Source organism: Cydia strobilella, chromosome 2 (genome assembly GCF_947568885.1).
Source record: "Cydia strobilella chromosome 2, ilCydStro3.1, whole genome shotgun sequence".
NCBI lineage: Eukaryota > Metazoa > Arthropoda > Insecta > Lepidoptera > Tortricidae > Cydia > Cydia strobilella.
The window spans coordinates 39,503-58,421 of NC_086042.1; the positions used below are offsets into that span (position 1 = coordinate 39,503).

General features: G+C 37.0%; 1 protein-coding gene across 1 annotated transcript; it reads right to left on the minus strand.

Annotated features, from left to right (window-relative positions):
- Nucleotides 1–8,247: 8,247 nt before the first annotated feature.
- Nucleotides 8,248–17,876, minus strand: LOC134748999 (homeotic protein female sterile-like). The gene is made up of 2 exons (XM_063683887.1): nt 17,051–17,876; nt 8,248–8,327 (listed from the first exon to the last, which is right to left on the minus strand). Exons 1-2 carry the CDS (start codon nt 17,874–17,876, stop codon nt 8,248–8,250), a joined length of 906 nt encoding a protein of 301 aa, XP_063539957.1.
- Between the last annotated feature and the right edge of the window lie 1,043 nt (nt 17,877–18,919).

Sequence of the window (18,919 nt, forward strand, 5' to 3'; positions counted from 1 at the left end):
GTGAAAGACTAGAAGAAGGCTGTAAATGCTACTATAGGTGCTGGTTGTATGAAATGACTGTTTACATGATCTCAGGTTAAAGCATCAGGTTAATATACATATTGTCACTGGCTGCGATTGATTAATGAGGAACTGAATAACCAGAAGGTTAAAATAATGTTGTTATGTATGTTTATCTTTCGTTAGTGTTAAGGTGGATGACATGTTATGATATATGGTTGTTGATATAAATGTTTAATTACTTTAGTGAGAGGACTCACTAAAATAAAAAGGATGGCCGAGCTGTAAGCATCATAATAGTTAATATCCTATATGTGGCCTAATACTACTGATAATTACATGTAGTATGTACCTGGCTCTATACTTTTGATTGTTGTATCTATGGTCATTTTAGTTTGAGAGAGAGAGCTGTCAGATTTGGCGGCAGGCCTGTGCGCGAGGTTATGTTACTTATGTTCGATTTGATCTTTATGTAATCTTATAATTAATCCTGTATATCAATGTAATAAAAGAAATGTCAAAGCAAGCAGTGGTTTGTGTGCTAAACCCCTTTTACTGAGCATTAAATCTATGGATGATTTCACTTTGATGAAACTTGACGGACACAATTTTGTCTGACGCAACATTAAAACATTCTCTTTCCTATGTTCCCATTAGATTTAGACAATGATAATTGAAAGGGAACATTACGTTTTAAAAACTATTGTCTTCAAAACAAGCTACTTGAAAATAAACAAACAAAACACTGTCACTGTTGCACAAAAAAACATCCGTTATCACGCGTGTACAACGTTCCACAGATACAAAGATAATGAACACATAAAATAGCTAAGCAAAAACTTCATAGGTATTGGTTCTAAATTAATTGTTTCATAAATCAGTTTGATTGGAAACTTTGCTTAATTAAATCTTAAACAGCACAGTAGCGGTCACTGCAAAGTGTGAATATTCATTAACTACACTGTAGCGCCATCTCTTGTTTTTGGTTTTATTACGCAGCGCCATCTATTGACGAATAGCGACGAACTTATTTACGCCATTATCATAGTATAAACAGGACAAAGTATGGCATCTTCATACAAATGCACCGCTCGCGATTTGTATGTTAGTGCCATAAGTATCTATGCGTCGCCGCACGCACACTCAAACAAAATCTCTACTGGCGCACTGAGAAACGGGTCGAGATTTTGTTTGAGTGCGCGTGCGGCGACGCATAGATACTTATAGCGCAACATACAAGTCGCGCGCGGTGCGTTGTATGAAGATAACATACTTTGCTCTGTTTATACTATGACATTATATTGCCCGAATTACCCGAGTGGTAGGTTGTAGGTTTAGTCGTGTGAATTTCATGCATGTTGCACCAATGTGGTCGTGGGTTTGAATCCTGACTTGAACATGGGCAGAAAGTGTTTATTAATCCAGAAATTGTTTTTTTTTTTGTAGCAAAATATTTGTGATGATAAATAAATACAATTCTTCATTTTAATTTTTATCCCCGACTGTGAAAGGAGCGTAGGTGTCTTTTGACTTTCGTGCATGTTGTCGTTGTACCAATGTGGTTGTGGGTTCGAATCCAGACTCTATAACCTCAAAATCCATAAACAATGTTAAATGCATTCATATTACATTTATGTACAGCTAATAACTGCTAGAGCAAGTGCAGTTACCTTTACGTAAGGTTTTGCTAGAAATGTTACGATACAAATGAGAAATACGCTAAATACTAACCGTACTTTGATGAAATTTGTCGAACACATTTTTGCCTGACGCAACATTAAAACATTCTCTTTTCTATGTTCCCACTGGATTTAGTTTAGATAATCATAATTGAAAGGGAACTTTACGTTTTAAAAACAATTATCTTTAAAACAAGCTACATGAAAATAAACAAACAAAACACTGTCACTGATGCACAAAAAACATCTGTTATCACGGGTGTTCAACGTTTCACAGATATAAAGATAACGAACACATAAAATAAGTAAGCAATAACTTCATATTGTTTCATAAATCACTTTCATTGAAAACTTCGCTTAATTAAATCTGAAACAGCACAGTGGCAGCGGTTACTGCTGAACTAAAAGGTCTTTGATTGTGAAGATTTACTAATTAGCGCCATCTCTTGTTTTTGGTTTTATTACGCAACGCCATCTATTGACGAATAGCGGCGAACTTATTTACGCTATTGCCAATTTTTGTACGGTTGGTAATAGTTAAAAGCGCGGCCAATCAGGGGTGGCTTCTGTAGAAAGCAAGGCCCTGATTGGTCCGTCGAATCAAAATTGACACAGATACATAGACCTAGCATTACATAGACCAGCTATACGCGTGCGCCCGTAAGGGATAGACATAGATGACGTCATAAACGTGGGGATACCATATTGGTAAAAATTACCCCAATATTTGATATCACGTTGGGGCGATTACCCTGGAGGCAAAGTTAGCTTGTTTGACGGTATTAAAAAATTGTTAAATAAAATGTCAATGGGCCGTTCTTTTAAGGCGTATAAACAATGAAATACCTCCTATAATTCGCGCAGGTGGTACAAAACTAAATATGTTTAGTAAATAAAAGGTAAAATAAAATGTATTATGGGTTTTAATTTAAAGAAATCACAAATCTCAATCACACCAATTAATGTACACCACATTTAATCTTCACAACATTTGTTTATTTATTTTTTGGAATTAGAAGTACGAAAAAACTTCGAGGTCAAAATTACCCATAAAATTATGATATTTTCATCTGGTATCCCTAACATGATTGTTATGCAGCTAAATTAAGAAGAAGTTTAAAAATGGCTGACCTCAGACTCCTACCTACCTACGTAATTTGGGCGGATAATTTTACAAATAATGTTTTGTTAATTTGCGTAAATAATTGTGATATTTTTATTGAAATCGTTTGATTCTACATTGCTTTGAGTGTAACGTAATTTTACGATGTTATTCTCACATATTGCGTTAAGAGGAAGGTGTAAAATACCGTACTTACGTGTGAAAGGTTATGATCTCATATTTTTGCTCAGAGCGGCTATTACAGCCGATTACAGAACAATTCACCAGTATTTTATCAAAGTTCAAGCATTCAAAACGCTAACCATCACTATATTTCATAAGAGAAAGCACGATTTCATACAAAACAACGATAATTAAACAAGCAACGAACAAACATGACATGTCACGTACTTATTTGTTTGCCACAACCTCGGTTGTGGCAGCGGTGGAAAAGTGAAACTATGACAAGGACAAACAATAACAGCGCTTTCTCTGCTACTCCTACTGAAAGATACATAAGACTATCCCGTTCGGTCATTTTCCCCCACTCCTCATGACCGATCCAGTTATACTAGATTCATGCACAGATAAAACGAATTGGGTAAGTTAATGGGTCTAACATGAATACAATAAGAAATGAGATAAATAACTAAATGAGATAAAAAATGCGGCGCTGGCACAGTGGCGCCACAGTAGTGTGACTTTCATGCATGTTGCACCAATGTGGTCTTAGGTTCGAATCCTGACATGGGCAAAAAGTGTTTATTAATCCAGAAATTGTTTCTTTTTTGTAGCAAAATGTTTTTGATGATAAATAAATACAATTTATCATTTTAATTTTTGTCCCCGACAGTGGAAGGAGCGTAGGTGTCGTATCATATCGTATCGTATCGTATGGTATGGTATATTAAATTACATTTTTTTTTCTGTTTATTCTGTGTAATTCGAAATACATTTTAACCTTTAATATGTTCTCACTACTGAGGTGAAAAATGATGTGTGCAACACGAGAGCAAAGTTATTTTACATCTCGTGTTTTTGAATCCCTCGCTACGCTCAAGGTTCTACTTTAGAATCACTCGCTTCGCTCGTGTTTCAATTATAGAATCTTTCGCTTTCTCGGGACTCAAAATAAACACTCGCAAGAAAAACCAACTTTCCTCTCTTGTTGCACAAATAACTAATAATTATCTGTACGGCTACCATGAGTTCCGTAAATGACAGTCGAAAGTGAGAAAGTTAAGGAAAATGTATGGAGTAATTGTACAGTGCCTCTACCGGTCACATAAAAAACTAAAAAAATCAACTGGCACCATGAGTCACAAACGTTTTAACGTGAGTTTTCGATACATGCCTAACTTCACACCTAAAACGTTCTCTTTCTAACTATATAATGAAAACTGAGCCAGAAATTTTCTAGGTAAATACTTTACGCCGTTTACGCGAATAAACGTGACAGATGTCATCGAAAAATACGTGCGTTTTCGATGTGACATTTTCCGTCAACTTGGAAACAACAATATTTGAACGAAATATTTTTATTCGGATGTTAATTACCGTTTTATCATGTTACAAATGCATTTCCGTTATTAAATTATCATTTAAATGCTTAGTTAATCATTGTAGTTTTATCACGACTTACCTAAAACACACGAAAAAACAGAAATATTTGAACGTACGCTAAGAGTGTCAAACAGTCAAACAAGAGGCAAGTGCCCGTTTAGAAAATAATATTAAAATAAATAACTACACTGTGTAAAGTTCGATCGAATTAAACGCCTTATAGTAAAACTTTTGTTCCTCCAAGAAAACAACCCCACAAATATAATGATGAAGTGTTATTGTAAGGCCTAATCCTATCAGACAACCTGCCATGTCTGTCCATCGATGTCTTTATGATGTCTCGATACCTTTTCAAAATGCAAGGTAAATATACCATATGATTAGTGATTAATGTATAAAGTATGAATGTGTATAATGCTTAACGTAGGTAGCAGTAAACTTACTAAATAACCTATAAACTTATTCTTTTTCAGGAGTATAACAACAATGATAGTAGCTGATGAAACTTGGAAACTTAAGTAACAGCTATGGAACTGTATGATCACAGCCACATCATCTGATGTGGCCGAATGTGCAGTATTCTGGATGTGACTTGGCCAGTAAACATCATTACACATTCAGAAATTATAAAAACAGGAAGATATCTGAAGAATATAGTGTTATACAGTGCTTTTTAAAAACTAAATAAGAACTAAAAATATGTTGGTAGTGAGTTAGATGTATAGTTGATAAATCACCTAAACCTGAGTAATCTTTAGGTACTTTAACCACTTCGAACTACATATCAATGCAATTTGTAAATAAAATAGGCCACAGGCAACTCTGGAAATTCTAAAAATGTTATATAGTCTTAGAAGTAGATTATGCTAGATATTTAACTTTGTGAACACGCTAGAAAAATGATGTACCTTCTGGAACGCAACAATATTTCCAAGGTTGTAATAAATAATAATAAAATGAAGTGGTATTTTTTGTTTAATAGGTTTGTTGCATATTTGGTAAGTATATATGTACAACTAACAGTAATAACTACATCTCATACTAACTTCATATATAAGTATATAAATAAGACTATATGAGATTTGATAATTTAGATTATCATAGTAATACCATTTTTGTTTGCTTTTGCGTGGATCTAATCTGCTTGTCATTAGACCCAGTTCACACATACAGTTTCTGATACAGAAAATCATGTGTAATCAAAACAACACTATGGTTTAGCAAGAGGTGCATAGGCATATATATATATATATATATATATATATATATATATATATATATATATATATATGTATGTATATATGTATAACATTTTAAACTCGCGTTTTGAACACATATTAGATTAGGCCCCATACGCACGAGAGCTTAAAAAGCGTCGCGTTAAAACCCGACGGAGCTTTTTTACCGTTTCTGATATTTGTGTTCATATGAACGCTTAAAAATCACTTGTGAGTCGTACTCCCTGCAGTCCCTGCCTTGTGGAAGTGTAGTAATAAAAACACGCTTCATTTTTTAAATAGTTTATTTGCGTATTCCGGTAAAAATGGTCGGGACTCGACTTCTTGAATTAATAATTCGGGATCGAGCTCCAACATAGTTATTTGTTACGAATGGTACGATATGCGTTATGTATTCAAACGCGTCTCGGCAGAGCCATGACGATTGACACCAAAGATTGACACTCGCCAGCCATCTGACAGCAGCGCCGGCGCTTTTATAACGCTTGTGAGACCAGATACACAGAGTTCCGTATGCTCAATTCAATTTACGGCCAACGCTCAACGCCGAAAAACAAACAATGCTCGATAAAAACCGGCCAAGTGCGAATCGGACTCGCGCACCGAGGGTTCCGTACATTACACAATTTAAACAATGTATTTTTTATGTGAAATGTGAGTGAAAGGTAAATTTCGGTTTACGATTTGTGACGTATAAAAAAAAAAACTACTTACTAGATCTCGTTCAAACCAATTTTTGGTCGAAGTTTGCATGGTAATGTACATCATATATTTTTTTAGTTTTATCATTCTCTTATTTTAGAAGTTACAGGGGGGACACATTTTACCACTTTGGAAGTGTCTCTCGCGCAAACTATTCAGTTTAGAAAGATATGATATTAGAAACCTCAATATCATTTTTTAAAGACCTATCCATAGATACCCCACACGTATGGGTTTGATGAAAAAAAAAATTCGAGTTTCATTTCTAATTTATTTTTTCTATTTTTGTGTGAAAATCTTAATGTAGTTCACAACATACATCTACTTACCAAGTTTTAACATTATAGTTTTTATAGTTTCGGAAAAAAGTGGCTGTGACATACGGACGGACAGACAGACAGACATGACGAATCCATAAGGGTTCCGTTTTTTGCCATTTGGCTACGGAACCCTAAAAAGCGCCGCGCTTAAAAACCGCCTTCGTGTGAATACATACATGGTTATCCATTTGTCATTCAAACGCTTTTTTAACGCGCGTTGAAAAAACTCTCGTGCGTATGGGGCCTTATTTACCGACTATAGGTGGTTAAACCAAATTGGCAGTAAATAAGAACAAAAAAACTATACTCATCCTTTTCTTTTGGGTGCTAGTACAAGTGAAAGACAAAGATAGTATGATTCTCTCTGTCTATGTTTGAAATGAGCATGAATCTAGATTCATGTTTGACAAACTATAGCAATTTTATTTGGTATGAAGTTAGCTGCATAGTTCGTGTTTAATAATCAACTTCAAGTATATTATTATTTAGTCGATGTGGCCTTGTTCAGTTACGCGTTTGTACTTACAATTTGTCCTCTAATTTGTTTGTAAAACTTATTTCATAAGTGGCTACATTAACTATGGATAAAGTCGTTTCTTGTGAAGGGAAGGGATGTGTCCACGTATTACTCAACGAAGGCAAGGTAAAATCGTTAAACTTTGTAGAAAAACGGGATATCATTTCCGCGCCAAAATCAACACACGACTTTTGTATTCTCAGATAAGTCAGTCGCATAAGAGAAAATTCTGTACGGCCGTTTACAAAACACAAGGGATTGTTGTTTTACTTCAATTAAGGCGTAAATAATTAGTGTGACAGAGAAAAATGCCTGCAACTTGCAAACTTCGGAGTTCGCGGTAGGCCCTGATATGTTTGTAAAATTCTATCTAGTAGTAGTATGAGTATGCCCTGTGCGCTATGATTAGCTCGCCTCGATACGCTAGGAAATTCATTTGAGTACAAAGAGTAAAGATTGGACAGTTATTACGAAAACATAATCTTTCGGCTTGCCTTACTCCAAAACTCTAGGCACGCCACTGATGATTTAGCCCAGAATTTTGAATTCAGAGAATTATAAACATTATATGATAGCTTAAATATAGGTAATATTATTAATATTAAATTAAAAATAAACACATACATATATACAAGAAAGTAAATTACGTTGGCCGCGTAGACGTGAGTAAATATGTCAATGTCAAAACTGGTAGTTTGCTAAGGATTTCGATAGGTAATTTACCGTTTACTCATACGTTTGATATTTAATTCTTTAGGTGACACCTAGAGGCGCTGTACAATACTCCGATATAATTCTTGCTCTGTTTTTTAGTATACTTAGAAAGGGACAGCATCGTTTGCAGTGGAGTGAAGTTGGGCACATAATACGTAAACCGACGTAAATATGTGACGTACGGCGCGTTTATTCACTTAAAGTAAGTGAAATTTACTCTGGCAACTGATGGTAGAGGTACGGAGAGTTCAAAACATTTGTAAATTTTTATGATAGTAAATTTTTCTCATTGTGTATACACTAGGCACATTCGGCACCGATTCAGAATGAATCAATCAACGAAAACTGTTTATTATATTAAATTCACGAACGTAAACAAAATGGAGTGGCGGGAAATTTCTCGAGATCTCAATTAGATGTGTTTTGTTATGCATTCCGACGAGTTTTCCGACGAAAATGACCCGGCGCGGCGCGCCTTGCGGATGTTTTCAACTGGCAACCAAAGTAATTCATTATTGTTATTACGAGCTTTTATTAGGCTTCCGTAGTCAACTAGGAATACTTATAGTTTCGCCATGTCCGTCCGTCTGTCTGTCTGTCCGAGGCTTTGCTCCGTGGTCGTTAGTGCACTGAAATTTTCATTTAATGCGATTAAGTGGTAAAAGAAAAACCAAAAAAATTTTTTTGTTAATACAGTTGCTCAAAAAGTGCTACTTTACGTAGCTGTTTAGCGTGCCGAGCGTGCGGAAAGTTGGTTTTCGCGAAAGTTGGCTTTCCAGCTTTTTTAAATTTAATTTTATTATTATTATTTATTTATTCTATATTAAAATCTTTCATTACATCAGACAGAAAAGTGCCGTGAAACCCTATCGGGTTTGTATCGGGTTTGTTTGACCGTAGGAGGGTAAATATGGGACAAGATATCTCGTTACTCGTGAAGTAATGACATACTTTCCGCACTAGCATCGAAATGTACTATTTAAGGGCACCTCCCCTACATGTAAAGTAGGGATGACATTTTTTTCGCTCCCACCCTATGGTGTGAGGTGTCGTTGGATAAGTCTTTCAACACGAATTCGTCGTGAACAATTATTTGATAATTATAATTAATATTTTCGGAAATAATCGCTCCGAATGAAAATAAATTGTGTTCCCTCTCTAACATTTTAACCATGGGTCCAAAAAATATATAAAAAATCGTGCTAGTAAAGCTTAGTGGATACTTTCAAGTAAAACTACAGCGAACATGATCGGTTGAATTATTTTTGAGTTTTTGCAATAAGGAAGTAAGTAAGTAAGTAAATATTCTTTTCCCCTCACTAGCTCGGAAAGCCGTCTATTATCCTTTAAAACAAGCGGGGAAAAACGCATTTTATCCACTAGTGGGGAAAGTAATTTGACCTTGGATGGAGCGTGTTTAAGTAGCTTGACAGATAACAAAACGTAAAACGCTCATAATAATGGTTCGTTCGATATTAATTATCATTAAATAAATGGTTTGAGAATCTAATAAAAAATACCAAATTTAGCTTTATTTAATAATTTTAAGTCATAAACCTTAAAATTCCATAAGAAACGTTTGATTATTTATAATGATGTTAAATATAATTCTGAACGCACAAGTTGAGTCGATGCAATTTCAAAACGCATCGTTGACATTTCATACGTCAGAACAGAAATGTCAACATTGTCAACGAAATTTTTACTGTTCTTCTCACCGACTCACGAAAAAATCTGAATTTCTAGTGTTTTCTGTTATAATATCGTAAAAAAATTAGTGATTCCAGTGATGAAGATGATCTAACACCTGTGGATGTTGCACTTTCCTCGCTATAGTGAGGGGAAAAGTTTTGTGTTACACACGGGTGCAAATGTATTTTACTTCTCGTGTGTTGAAACACTCGCTACGCTCAGGATTCTTTTTTAGAACCACTCGCTTCGCTCGTGGTTCAACTATAGAATCCTTTCTCTTGCTCATGTTTCAATTCCACACTCGCGGGTAAAATACAACTTTGCACCCTTGTATAACAAATAACTATTATTGCACCAAAATTATACATTTTACATACATGTAAAACTACAAAGAAATTTTTAAAGAAAAAATAGAACCAGGTAACAACAGGCGGTCTTAACGCTAAAATGCGATCTCTTCCAGACAACCTTTGGGTAGCAGGAAATAAGTCTTCCCTTCTTAGTAAAAGTGCGGCTAAGATAAGGCCTTTTGCTTGTTACAATACAGAATACTCAAAAATATCCCCTGTTTGTGGCAATCTATTATGACGGACAAGTAACTACGGAACCCTACACTGAGCATGACCCGGCACAGTAATAAAAGCCTGTACCAAAAATGAAATTTTTGCCATAAACTTATGCATTATCACTTAATTCTCAAAACACTTGCTTGCAAATTGGACCTTTTAGCCAACTGGCGAAGAAAGAAGCATAACTTAAAAAAATTCGCGTGTATGTTACTATGTCTTAAACTCTAAATGTTTATTTTATTATTGAATCATAACCCTATCCCTATCCCGCCTTAAAACGCGACACTATGGTATAAATACAAATGACTGTGTAATTTTCTTCAGTGCGCTTTACTACCAATATTCAGTGAATTTAATTAAGTAGGAAAATAAATAGCAAGTTGTCTCAGCCGTATGATCGCTGTAACGTATTCAAACTTCAAGAGCATGTCGGGCCATCACCATGCTCAGTTCAGTGGGTCAAACGGGGGCTATTAGTATCATGTACATTACAAGCATAAGGGAGTAATAGCTTTGCAGCGCTTTGTACCTACGTCTCTTTACTAAGAAAAGTAAGTATTTATAAAGTTTTTGTTTCACGATTTTTTAGGGTTCCGTACCCAAAGGGTAAAAACGGGACCCTATTACTAAGACTCCGCTGTCCGTCTGTCTGTCACCAGGCTGTATATCTTGAACCGTGATAGCTAGACAGTTGAAATTTTTACAGATAATGTATTTCTGTTGCCGCTATAAAATCAAATACAAAAAACCGGACAAGTGCGAGTCGTACTCGACTACCGAGAGTTCCGTACTTTTTAGTATTTGTTAGAAGGACAGACCGACAGTGGAGTCTTAGTAATACGGTCCCGTTTTTACCCTTTGGGTACGGAACCCTAAAAACAGAAAAAAAATAATATTTAAGCGGGGCTCCGATACAACAAACGTGATTTTTTGCCGTTTTTGCCGTAATGGTACGGATACCTTCGTGCGCGAGTCGGACTCGCACTTGGCCGGTTTTTTAATAATTTTTGGACCCATGGTTCAAAAGTTAGGGGAGGAGACAATGATATCTCAAAAAGATAAGTATCTTAATATGACATTGGCAAAAAACTAAAAGCAGCGAAGGTATTTAAAAATATATCACATGTTCAGCTTGCTTGATAGGGGCCTACTTTCCATTGAAATTGTATAATTCAGTTCGCTAAAGCAATGTTTTGTTTTGTGACCTTATTCTGTCTGAAGTGTCGGGTATTTTTGAAGGACCTCGTTCCCAAAACAGGAATGTGGAACACACGGCACACGGCTCATCGACGAGAGGACCTTGATTTAGCCAACAATTTAATAGCCTATTAAATTTTATGACTATTAAAATTATTTGCCCGACTAATTCCACGAAGGATAAACAAAACAATTGACTGATTGACACCGACTGAAGCCGTTGAAAAAACAAATGACTGTATATAGGTATAAATAACGTAATTAGTACATTACGATACTAGTGCGAAAAATAGGAAATTCGCACGTGTATCGTACAACGTTTTACAGTACATATGGCCCTTTAAACTTTCAACATATGCACGAAAAGTGCTCTTTTACGCACTAGTGCGAAAAAGTAGCACCATATGTACTGTAATAATACATTGTGATACAAGTGTGCTAAGTTGGTCATTACACACGAGGCGATATTGTGCGCGCGAGCTGTTAGCGAGCGCGCAATAAGAAAGCCGATGTGTGTAATGACCAATGCACACGCGTTTCATACGACGTTTTTCAATACACTTGCGAGGAAAAAAAGAACCTTTTAATTGTTAAAACAGTTAGTAATCTGTCATACTGCCGCCCTCGCCCCGGCCGATGACGGGCCGGCCGGGCCGCGGCAGGCGGTCGGGGGGCAAGGGGCGCAAGTCCGCGTGGTAAAATCTAGGTACTCGACCAATTTAAGAAGGCTCCGTTTTAATAAAATAGAAAGAATCCTGAGCGTGGCGAGTGTTTCAACAAAACATTTTTTCCGCTCACTAGCTCGGAAAGCCGTCTTTTATCCTTTAAAACAAGCGGGGAAAAATGCATTTTATCCACTAGCGGGGAAAGTAATTTGACCTTGGATGGAGCGTGTTTAAGTAGCTTTTGACAGATAACAAAACGTAAAACGTCATAATAATGGTTCGTTCGATATTAATTATCATTAAATAAATGGTTCGAGAATTTAATAAAAAATACCAAATTTTGTTTTATTAAATGATTTTAAGTTAAGGTTTATGACAACCTTGAATTCCATAAGAAACATTTGTTTTTTTAAATGATGTTGAATGTAATTCTGAACGCACAAGTTGAGTCGATGCAATTTCAAAACGCATCGTCAGAAATGTCAACATTGTCAACAAAAAAATTTTCACCGACTCCGACACGTAAAAATACACAACTTCCCGAGTTTTCTGTTATAATATCGTATTATCGTAAAAAAATGAGTGATTCCAGTGATGAAGATGATCTAACGCCTGTGGATGTTGCACTTTCCTCGCTATAGTGGGGAAAAGTTTTGTGTTATACACGGGTGCAAATGTATTTTACTTCTCGTGTGTTAAAACACTCGCTACGCTCAGGATTCTATTTAAGAACCACTCGCTTCGCTCGTGGTTCAACTATAGAATCCTTTCGCTTGCTCTTGTTTCAATTCCACACTCGCGGGTAAAATACAACTTTGCACCCTTGTATAACAAAAATACTATTATTAAATCAACCAGTAACAAATACTGGCTGTAAAACGTTAAAAATATAAATTAATGCTTTTAAAAGTTTATAACTTCAAAACCATAACTTGAAATTCTATCCTACTGCTTAACATGAGGAATCAACTTCAAATTTGCACTCTATAGAACTGATTGATTAACATTGTTTTCAAAGATTAAAGATAGCATTTTAGTATTTTGTATTTCAAATAGAATTTATGAAACTACGTGAAACCGGAATGAGTGGGTGGTCCTGTCGATTTTTTCGTCAAAATTACCTCTATAACTGAGACAGTGAGCGGTTTTAACCTCTTTTACTGAGACTATGTTTTAAAGACTTTTTGTTATCTCGTTTTTCTTGAATTTTATATTGTATTAACCTCTGTTACTGAGATGCTGTCAACTTTGAACCTCTTTAACTAAGACTTATGTAGGACGAAAATAATTTTCCGTTTCGTTCTTAGTCTACTCGCAAATTTCGGACTTTGGCTTATTGTGCATAATGAGATGAGTACATATTTGCAATATGCCGAAACGAAGCCTTAAGCCTTCATCAATACGTGAAATACAACAGTCAATATCCGATTTTGAGTGGCTAGACACGCAATGAAATAAGTATATATTTGATATAATTTATTGCATTGAAAACATCTTAGTGCTGATGGTTCCCAAAGACAAACTAAAATGACAGATTTCTTTGAGTGATTCGCTTCTGTGTACAACAAACGGAAACTTGATTATTTTTGTTGATTTGTTACCTTTTTGTGATTACCTATATCTAAAGATTACAACTGTTTGTTTAATATTTACAAAAAACGGTTGTTTCATTTAATTATCTCACCTCTAGGTATAACTGAACCAATCTGTATTTTTGAGACCATCTTTAAATGAGACACATTTTTTTCTTCAACCTGGATATCTGAGAAAACTGTGTAAGTGGAATACTTGTTAATAGTTATTTGTTATACAAGGGTGCAAAGTTGTATTTTACCCGCGAGTGTGGAATTGAAACATGAGCAAGCGAAAGGATTCTATAGTTGAACCACGAGCGAAGCGAGTGGTTCTAAAATAGAATCCTGAGCGTAGCGAGTGTTTCAACACACGAGAAGTAAAATACATTTGCACCCGTGTGTAACACAAAACTTTTCCCCTCACTATAGCGAGAAAAGTGCAACATCCACAGGCGTTAGATCATCTTCATCACTGGAATCACTAATTTTTTTACGATATTATAACAGAAAACACTAGAAATTCTGATTTTTACGTGAGTCGGTGAGAAGAACAGTAAAAAATTTGTTGACAATGTTGACATTTCTGTTCTGACGTATGAAATGTCAACGATGCGTTTTGAAATTGCATCGACTCAACTTGTGCGTTCAGAATTATATTTAACATCATTATAAAAAATCTAACGTTTCTTATGGAATTTTAAGGTTTATGACTTAAAATTATTAAATAAAGCTAAATTTGGTATTTTTTATTACATTCTCAAACCATTTATTTAATGATAATTAATATCGAACGAACCACTATTATGAGCGTTTTACGTTTTGTTATCTGTCAAGCTACTTGCCTTCAGAATCCTGTTGAGGTTGCCACGGTTCTGTAGCGCGTCAGGAATGTTTGCCGAGGCGCGTACCGACGACTTTTATGCGATCAGGCGAAAGCGGGTCGCATCTATCCTAAATCGCATCCGACGCAGCGACAACGGGATACTGAAGGTAATCGCCGATAGACCTGATAGTTCCATCCTGTGTGCATGGGTCAAAACTATTAAGTAGAATACATATATCGACATTTGTTATGCTTGTATCTGTTGCTCTTTTGACATGAAATCATTATTTATATGAATTTAAATTAAAAGAAAATGGTAAATTTTTGACATTTCTAATTATTATTCTAGTCTATATTATTTTGAATCTGACATATTAATTATTATTATTGTATTCATTATTTAAATTTATTGGATTTTGATTTTATTGTTAAAAGTTTTGTTTTTATTTTTAATGTATTTACTAACACATAGGTATAACGATGGTACTAACAATATTGCATGGAATTTTGAATGTTCTGAAATAAAGATATTTTATTTTATTATTTTTTATTTTAAACACGCTCCATCCAAGGTCAAATTACTTTCCCCACTAGTGGATAAAATGCGTTTTTCCCCGCTTGTTTTAAAGGATAATAGACGGCTTTCCGAGCTAGTGAGGGGAAAAATAATTTTTTATACGTACTGACATTTGCAATCTCTTGTATACCAAAGATCAAAGAGCAAGAATGTTAAATAAAATGTAGGTACTTAATTGCCTATGTGTTCCGGTTAACTACTAACATATTCGCCTGCTTAACGCCTTTTTGCAAGAAAAGGATTACATAAATATTATGGGCTTCATGCCTGAAATAAAACATTAAATTGAACTGAACAAGCCAAAAAATTTAGCACTTTAATTGTACAGTCAGCTGCAGAGAAAAACTACCCCCTGCATAGAAATTTGTATGCAAAGGTGCTAAGCTAATAGTATTGTTGACTGTACATGCGTAAGAAAATTGACTTTTCATCTGTTAGAGAGAAACATACGTTACATTTGATGATGATAACAGTGCATAAAAATTCCCAGCATGCTCCACCATGTCGTCAAGCTCACTATACTTATTAACCTATCGAATGAGCTGATGCCTTTACTGAATGAGCTGATGCCTTTACTGATACTGGAAAAACGATATGTAAACATACTGCATACCTTTTTTTTTTTTTTTTTTTACCTATACGAGGCCTGGACGTTAGTGAGATGACGATAATTCATTGCTGGTGTCCTACTTTGTTACCTACGTATAACATGAGTTAAACCTGATTATCCATCTGGTTACTTGGGCTTCATAGTCGCCTCCAACCTCCCCTTATAGCGACCCCTTTCCGCACACTAAGTTTACCTCAAGTTCATATGATGAGTGGTTACACTTTCTCGTAACTACAATGTGTTCTATAATTCTAAATTACTAATATCTTGGGACGAAACCCTTCGTATAATTATGATTGAACTTCACTTACATTAGCCATGAACAATTCCCTCGGATCACTGTTGACACTCTGAATACTGATATCACAATGAATGTTAGTCACAATCTACAATAGACACCTCATTATTCTAATAACACCATAAGAAACTCCTTGAATAGATCCTAAAGCAAATATCACTCTTCCCGTAGCTTTGTTCGCACCCCACCTCCTCTTCTTACTGTCGTTTGCGCGTATACCCTCTTTTTACCCTTAAAAATCACAACAACCTAGAACCGGTTATTTCACTTAAACGTGACAACGAGCGCCATCTACTCCGTGACGTTGGCAGCTATTAGCCGATTCGCGATATTCGCGACAACTACGTGTATATACTATGTCTATTATTAGCTCAGAGGATTCGCAAATTGCGGGGATCTTTCTCTTTTACTCCAATGAAGGCGTAATTAGAGTGACAGAGAAAGATGCCCGCAATTTGAACTTCGATTTTCGCGGTCTATTATCGCGGCGCTGGGCTATCCCAGACACGGAATGTCACGGAATGTTTGTAAAATGTTTGTAAACTTCAGTCTCATGAATAATAGGAAAAAGAGAATTAAATATAAATTATACTCTAGCCCTATGAAATTTTAGGCATTAGAGCCAAATGAAAAGAAGGCAGGATGATCCACGAAATCTTGATTTACCGTATCATATCGCGGTCGCGTATCATGATTTTTAGTTTAGAAAGATGCATATAATTATGTCTTTTTTGCATCAAAACTAACGATCACAAAACATGCTGGTAGGTGCTACGCGACCGAAATATAATACGCTAAAATTATACAAACGTGTCGTCATTTTATAAGAAATAATTATGTGTAAGATTTCATATTCTGTGGGTATAGTCAGCATCAAATAGATAGTGACAGCATTCATCTGAAGACGTCACATTTCCTGATTTCATTAAGCGTTCAGTCTTAGGCTGCCTGTCCACAGAAGCGGAGCGAGGTGGCGGAGCGATGAGCGAGGAAAAAATCCACTGACTGAATGGCATAAAATCTCCGCTCTGAAATTTTAATGAAATTCTATTGTTGGATTTTTTCCCCGCTTACCGCTCCGCTTCAGTGGACAGGCAACCTAACTTTTAGAACCATACTCTAGCGGCGTTTTGACGCCGCAACAGGTCTCTAGTTTTATAAAAATGGCAATCACTGTCATTCGAATCAGAATCGTTTAAAAAGTACTGACCTTTTGATGACTTTTTAGATACCTCCTTTCTGCACATCACTTTCAAATGGCCTTTTTCACCGCACGCGTCGCATGAAAAATGTTTGTAACGACATCTGCCCTCCGCGTGACCGGTCTTGCCGCAGCGCGCACGGCGCACGGCGCCCGCGGCGCGGCCGTCGCCGCCGCCGCCGGGCCCGCGCTCCGCCGCCGCGCCGCCCCCACGCGATGCAGCCCGTCGTCCGGCGGCGCCGACGCTGACGCCGACGCGCCCGCGCTCCGCCGCCGCGCCGCCCCCACGCGATGCAGCCCGTCGTCCGGCGGCGCCGACGCTGACGCCGACGCGCCCGCGCTCCGCCGCCGCGCCGCCCCCACGCGATGCAGCCCGTCGTCCGGCGGCGCCGACGCTGACGCCGACGCGCCCGCGCTCCGCCGCCGCGCCGCCCCCACGCGATGCAGCCCGTCGTCCGGCCGCCGCGCCCGCCAGAGCGCCCACCGCCGCATGCTTCTCTGCCGCCTCCAGCGCCAGGGCAAGCTCCACGGCGCGCTTGTAGTCGATAGCCCGTACGGCAAATAGCCTCAACCTCATCTCCTCGCTCAGCAGCCCCGACACGAATTGATCGCCAAGGTTGACCTCGAGACCTGACCCGAAGTTACACGTTTTGGCCAGATGTTTTAAATTCTGTAGGTATTCGCGTATACTTTCTCCATGTAGCTGCTTTCTTTGACGGAAGATGTGTCGTTCCGCTATTTCCGATCTCGCGGGTTCCAAATGCTCCCGTACTAGCTTGACTAAGTCGTCGAATGTTTTTTCCTCGGGTTTAGCGGGTGCGCACAAATCACACATAAGCTCATAACACTCCGCACCGACGAGCCAACAGGAGTGGTCATTTCTCCATACAAACGTACTCGACTGTTTCCTCCCTGGTTTTTGAAGCTAGAGGAATGATTTTTTCAACACAGATTAATATTGTCAATATCTGTGTCGGTGTGTTTTGCTTTTTTTGATATTTTTGTTTTTTAAGGCGCTAGAGCCCTTCAAACATGGCCAAAAATGGCCTCACTGACTATGCCGCAATGAGAGGCGTGGTATTCAAAACTGGTATCAATTAGCCAAAAAATCAAAACAGTCCGACACAGACAATTTCATAATCATTTAGATTTCCAAATTTGGTTACGATTGCTTAAGTTTTGGAGGAGGAAACAGTCGAGTACGAAACCTCGATTTTTGAGATTTTTACGCAGGATTTTTCGCCTAAGCTGCAGTTGTCCTTATCGCACTAATTTTAGGGGCGGGGTCAAGTTTCTAAATACGTACACGGACAGAAAAGTGATGGGCAATAGTCGACATTGAAAGTCGATAATCTAGTGATGTGATAAGTTATCGATAAACCATAACAAAGTCGCGATTTGCCTCTTAGTAGGCGAAGTAAGTAAAGTGAGTATGCACTTTGGCCTCAGGGGATATCGTTTAACACTATTTATTATTCCTTGGTTCATACAAAGCTGAGCTGACGCACTAAATAGCTACGAGATTAAGTCCTGGCCACCCCCCAAAAAGGGAGGGGAAAAGTCGGCTTCTGCGGTCCAGTTTGCCTCTATTTCTACCTATCTCTTGATATGAGATCAAATTTGGTATAAATTTTGTGTAAATTAGGGACGAATAATTTATTTTAGAAATAATAGTTTCACATTTTCATACACAAATCTGAATATACGAACGAAAAATTAAAACTATATATAATTTTTGGTCACAGATTTGCTCTTTAGAAGCAAATTGTGGTGATTTGCACTAAAAATTAATTACACAATTTAGTTTATTCATTCTTTATTTAGAAAAGTATCAGTTCTAAGTACGTATTATTATATTGCTTTATATTTTACAATTTT

Coding starts and splice junctions, on each gene's coding strand:
- LOC134748999 (XM_063683887.1), bottom strand. CDS start 17,876: ATGTGTGATTTGTGCGCACCCGCTAAACCCGAGGAAAAAACATTCGAC. Junction 8,328..17,050: donor ATCTAAAAAGTCATCAAAAG/GTCAGTACTTTT, acceptor TTTGGTTGCCAG/TTGAAAACATCCGCAAGGCG.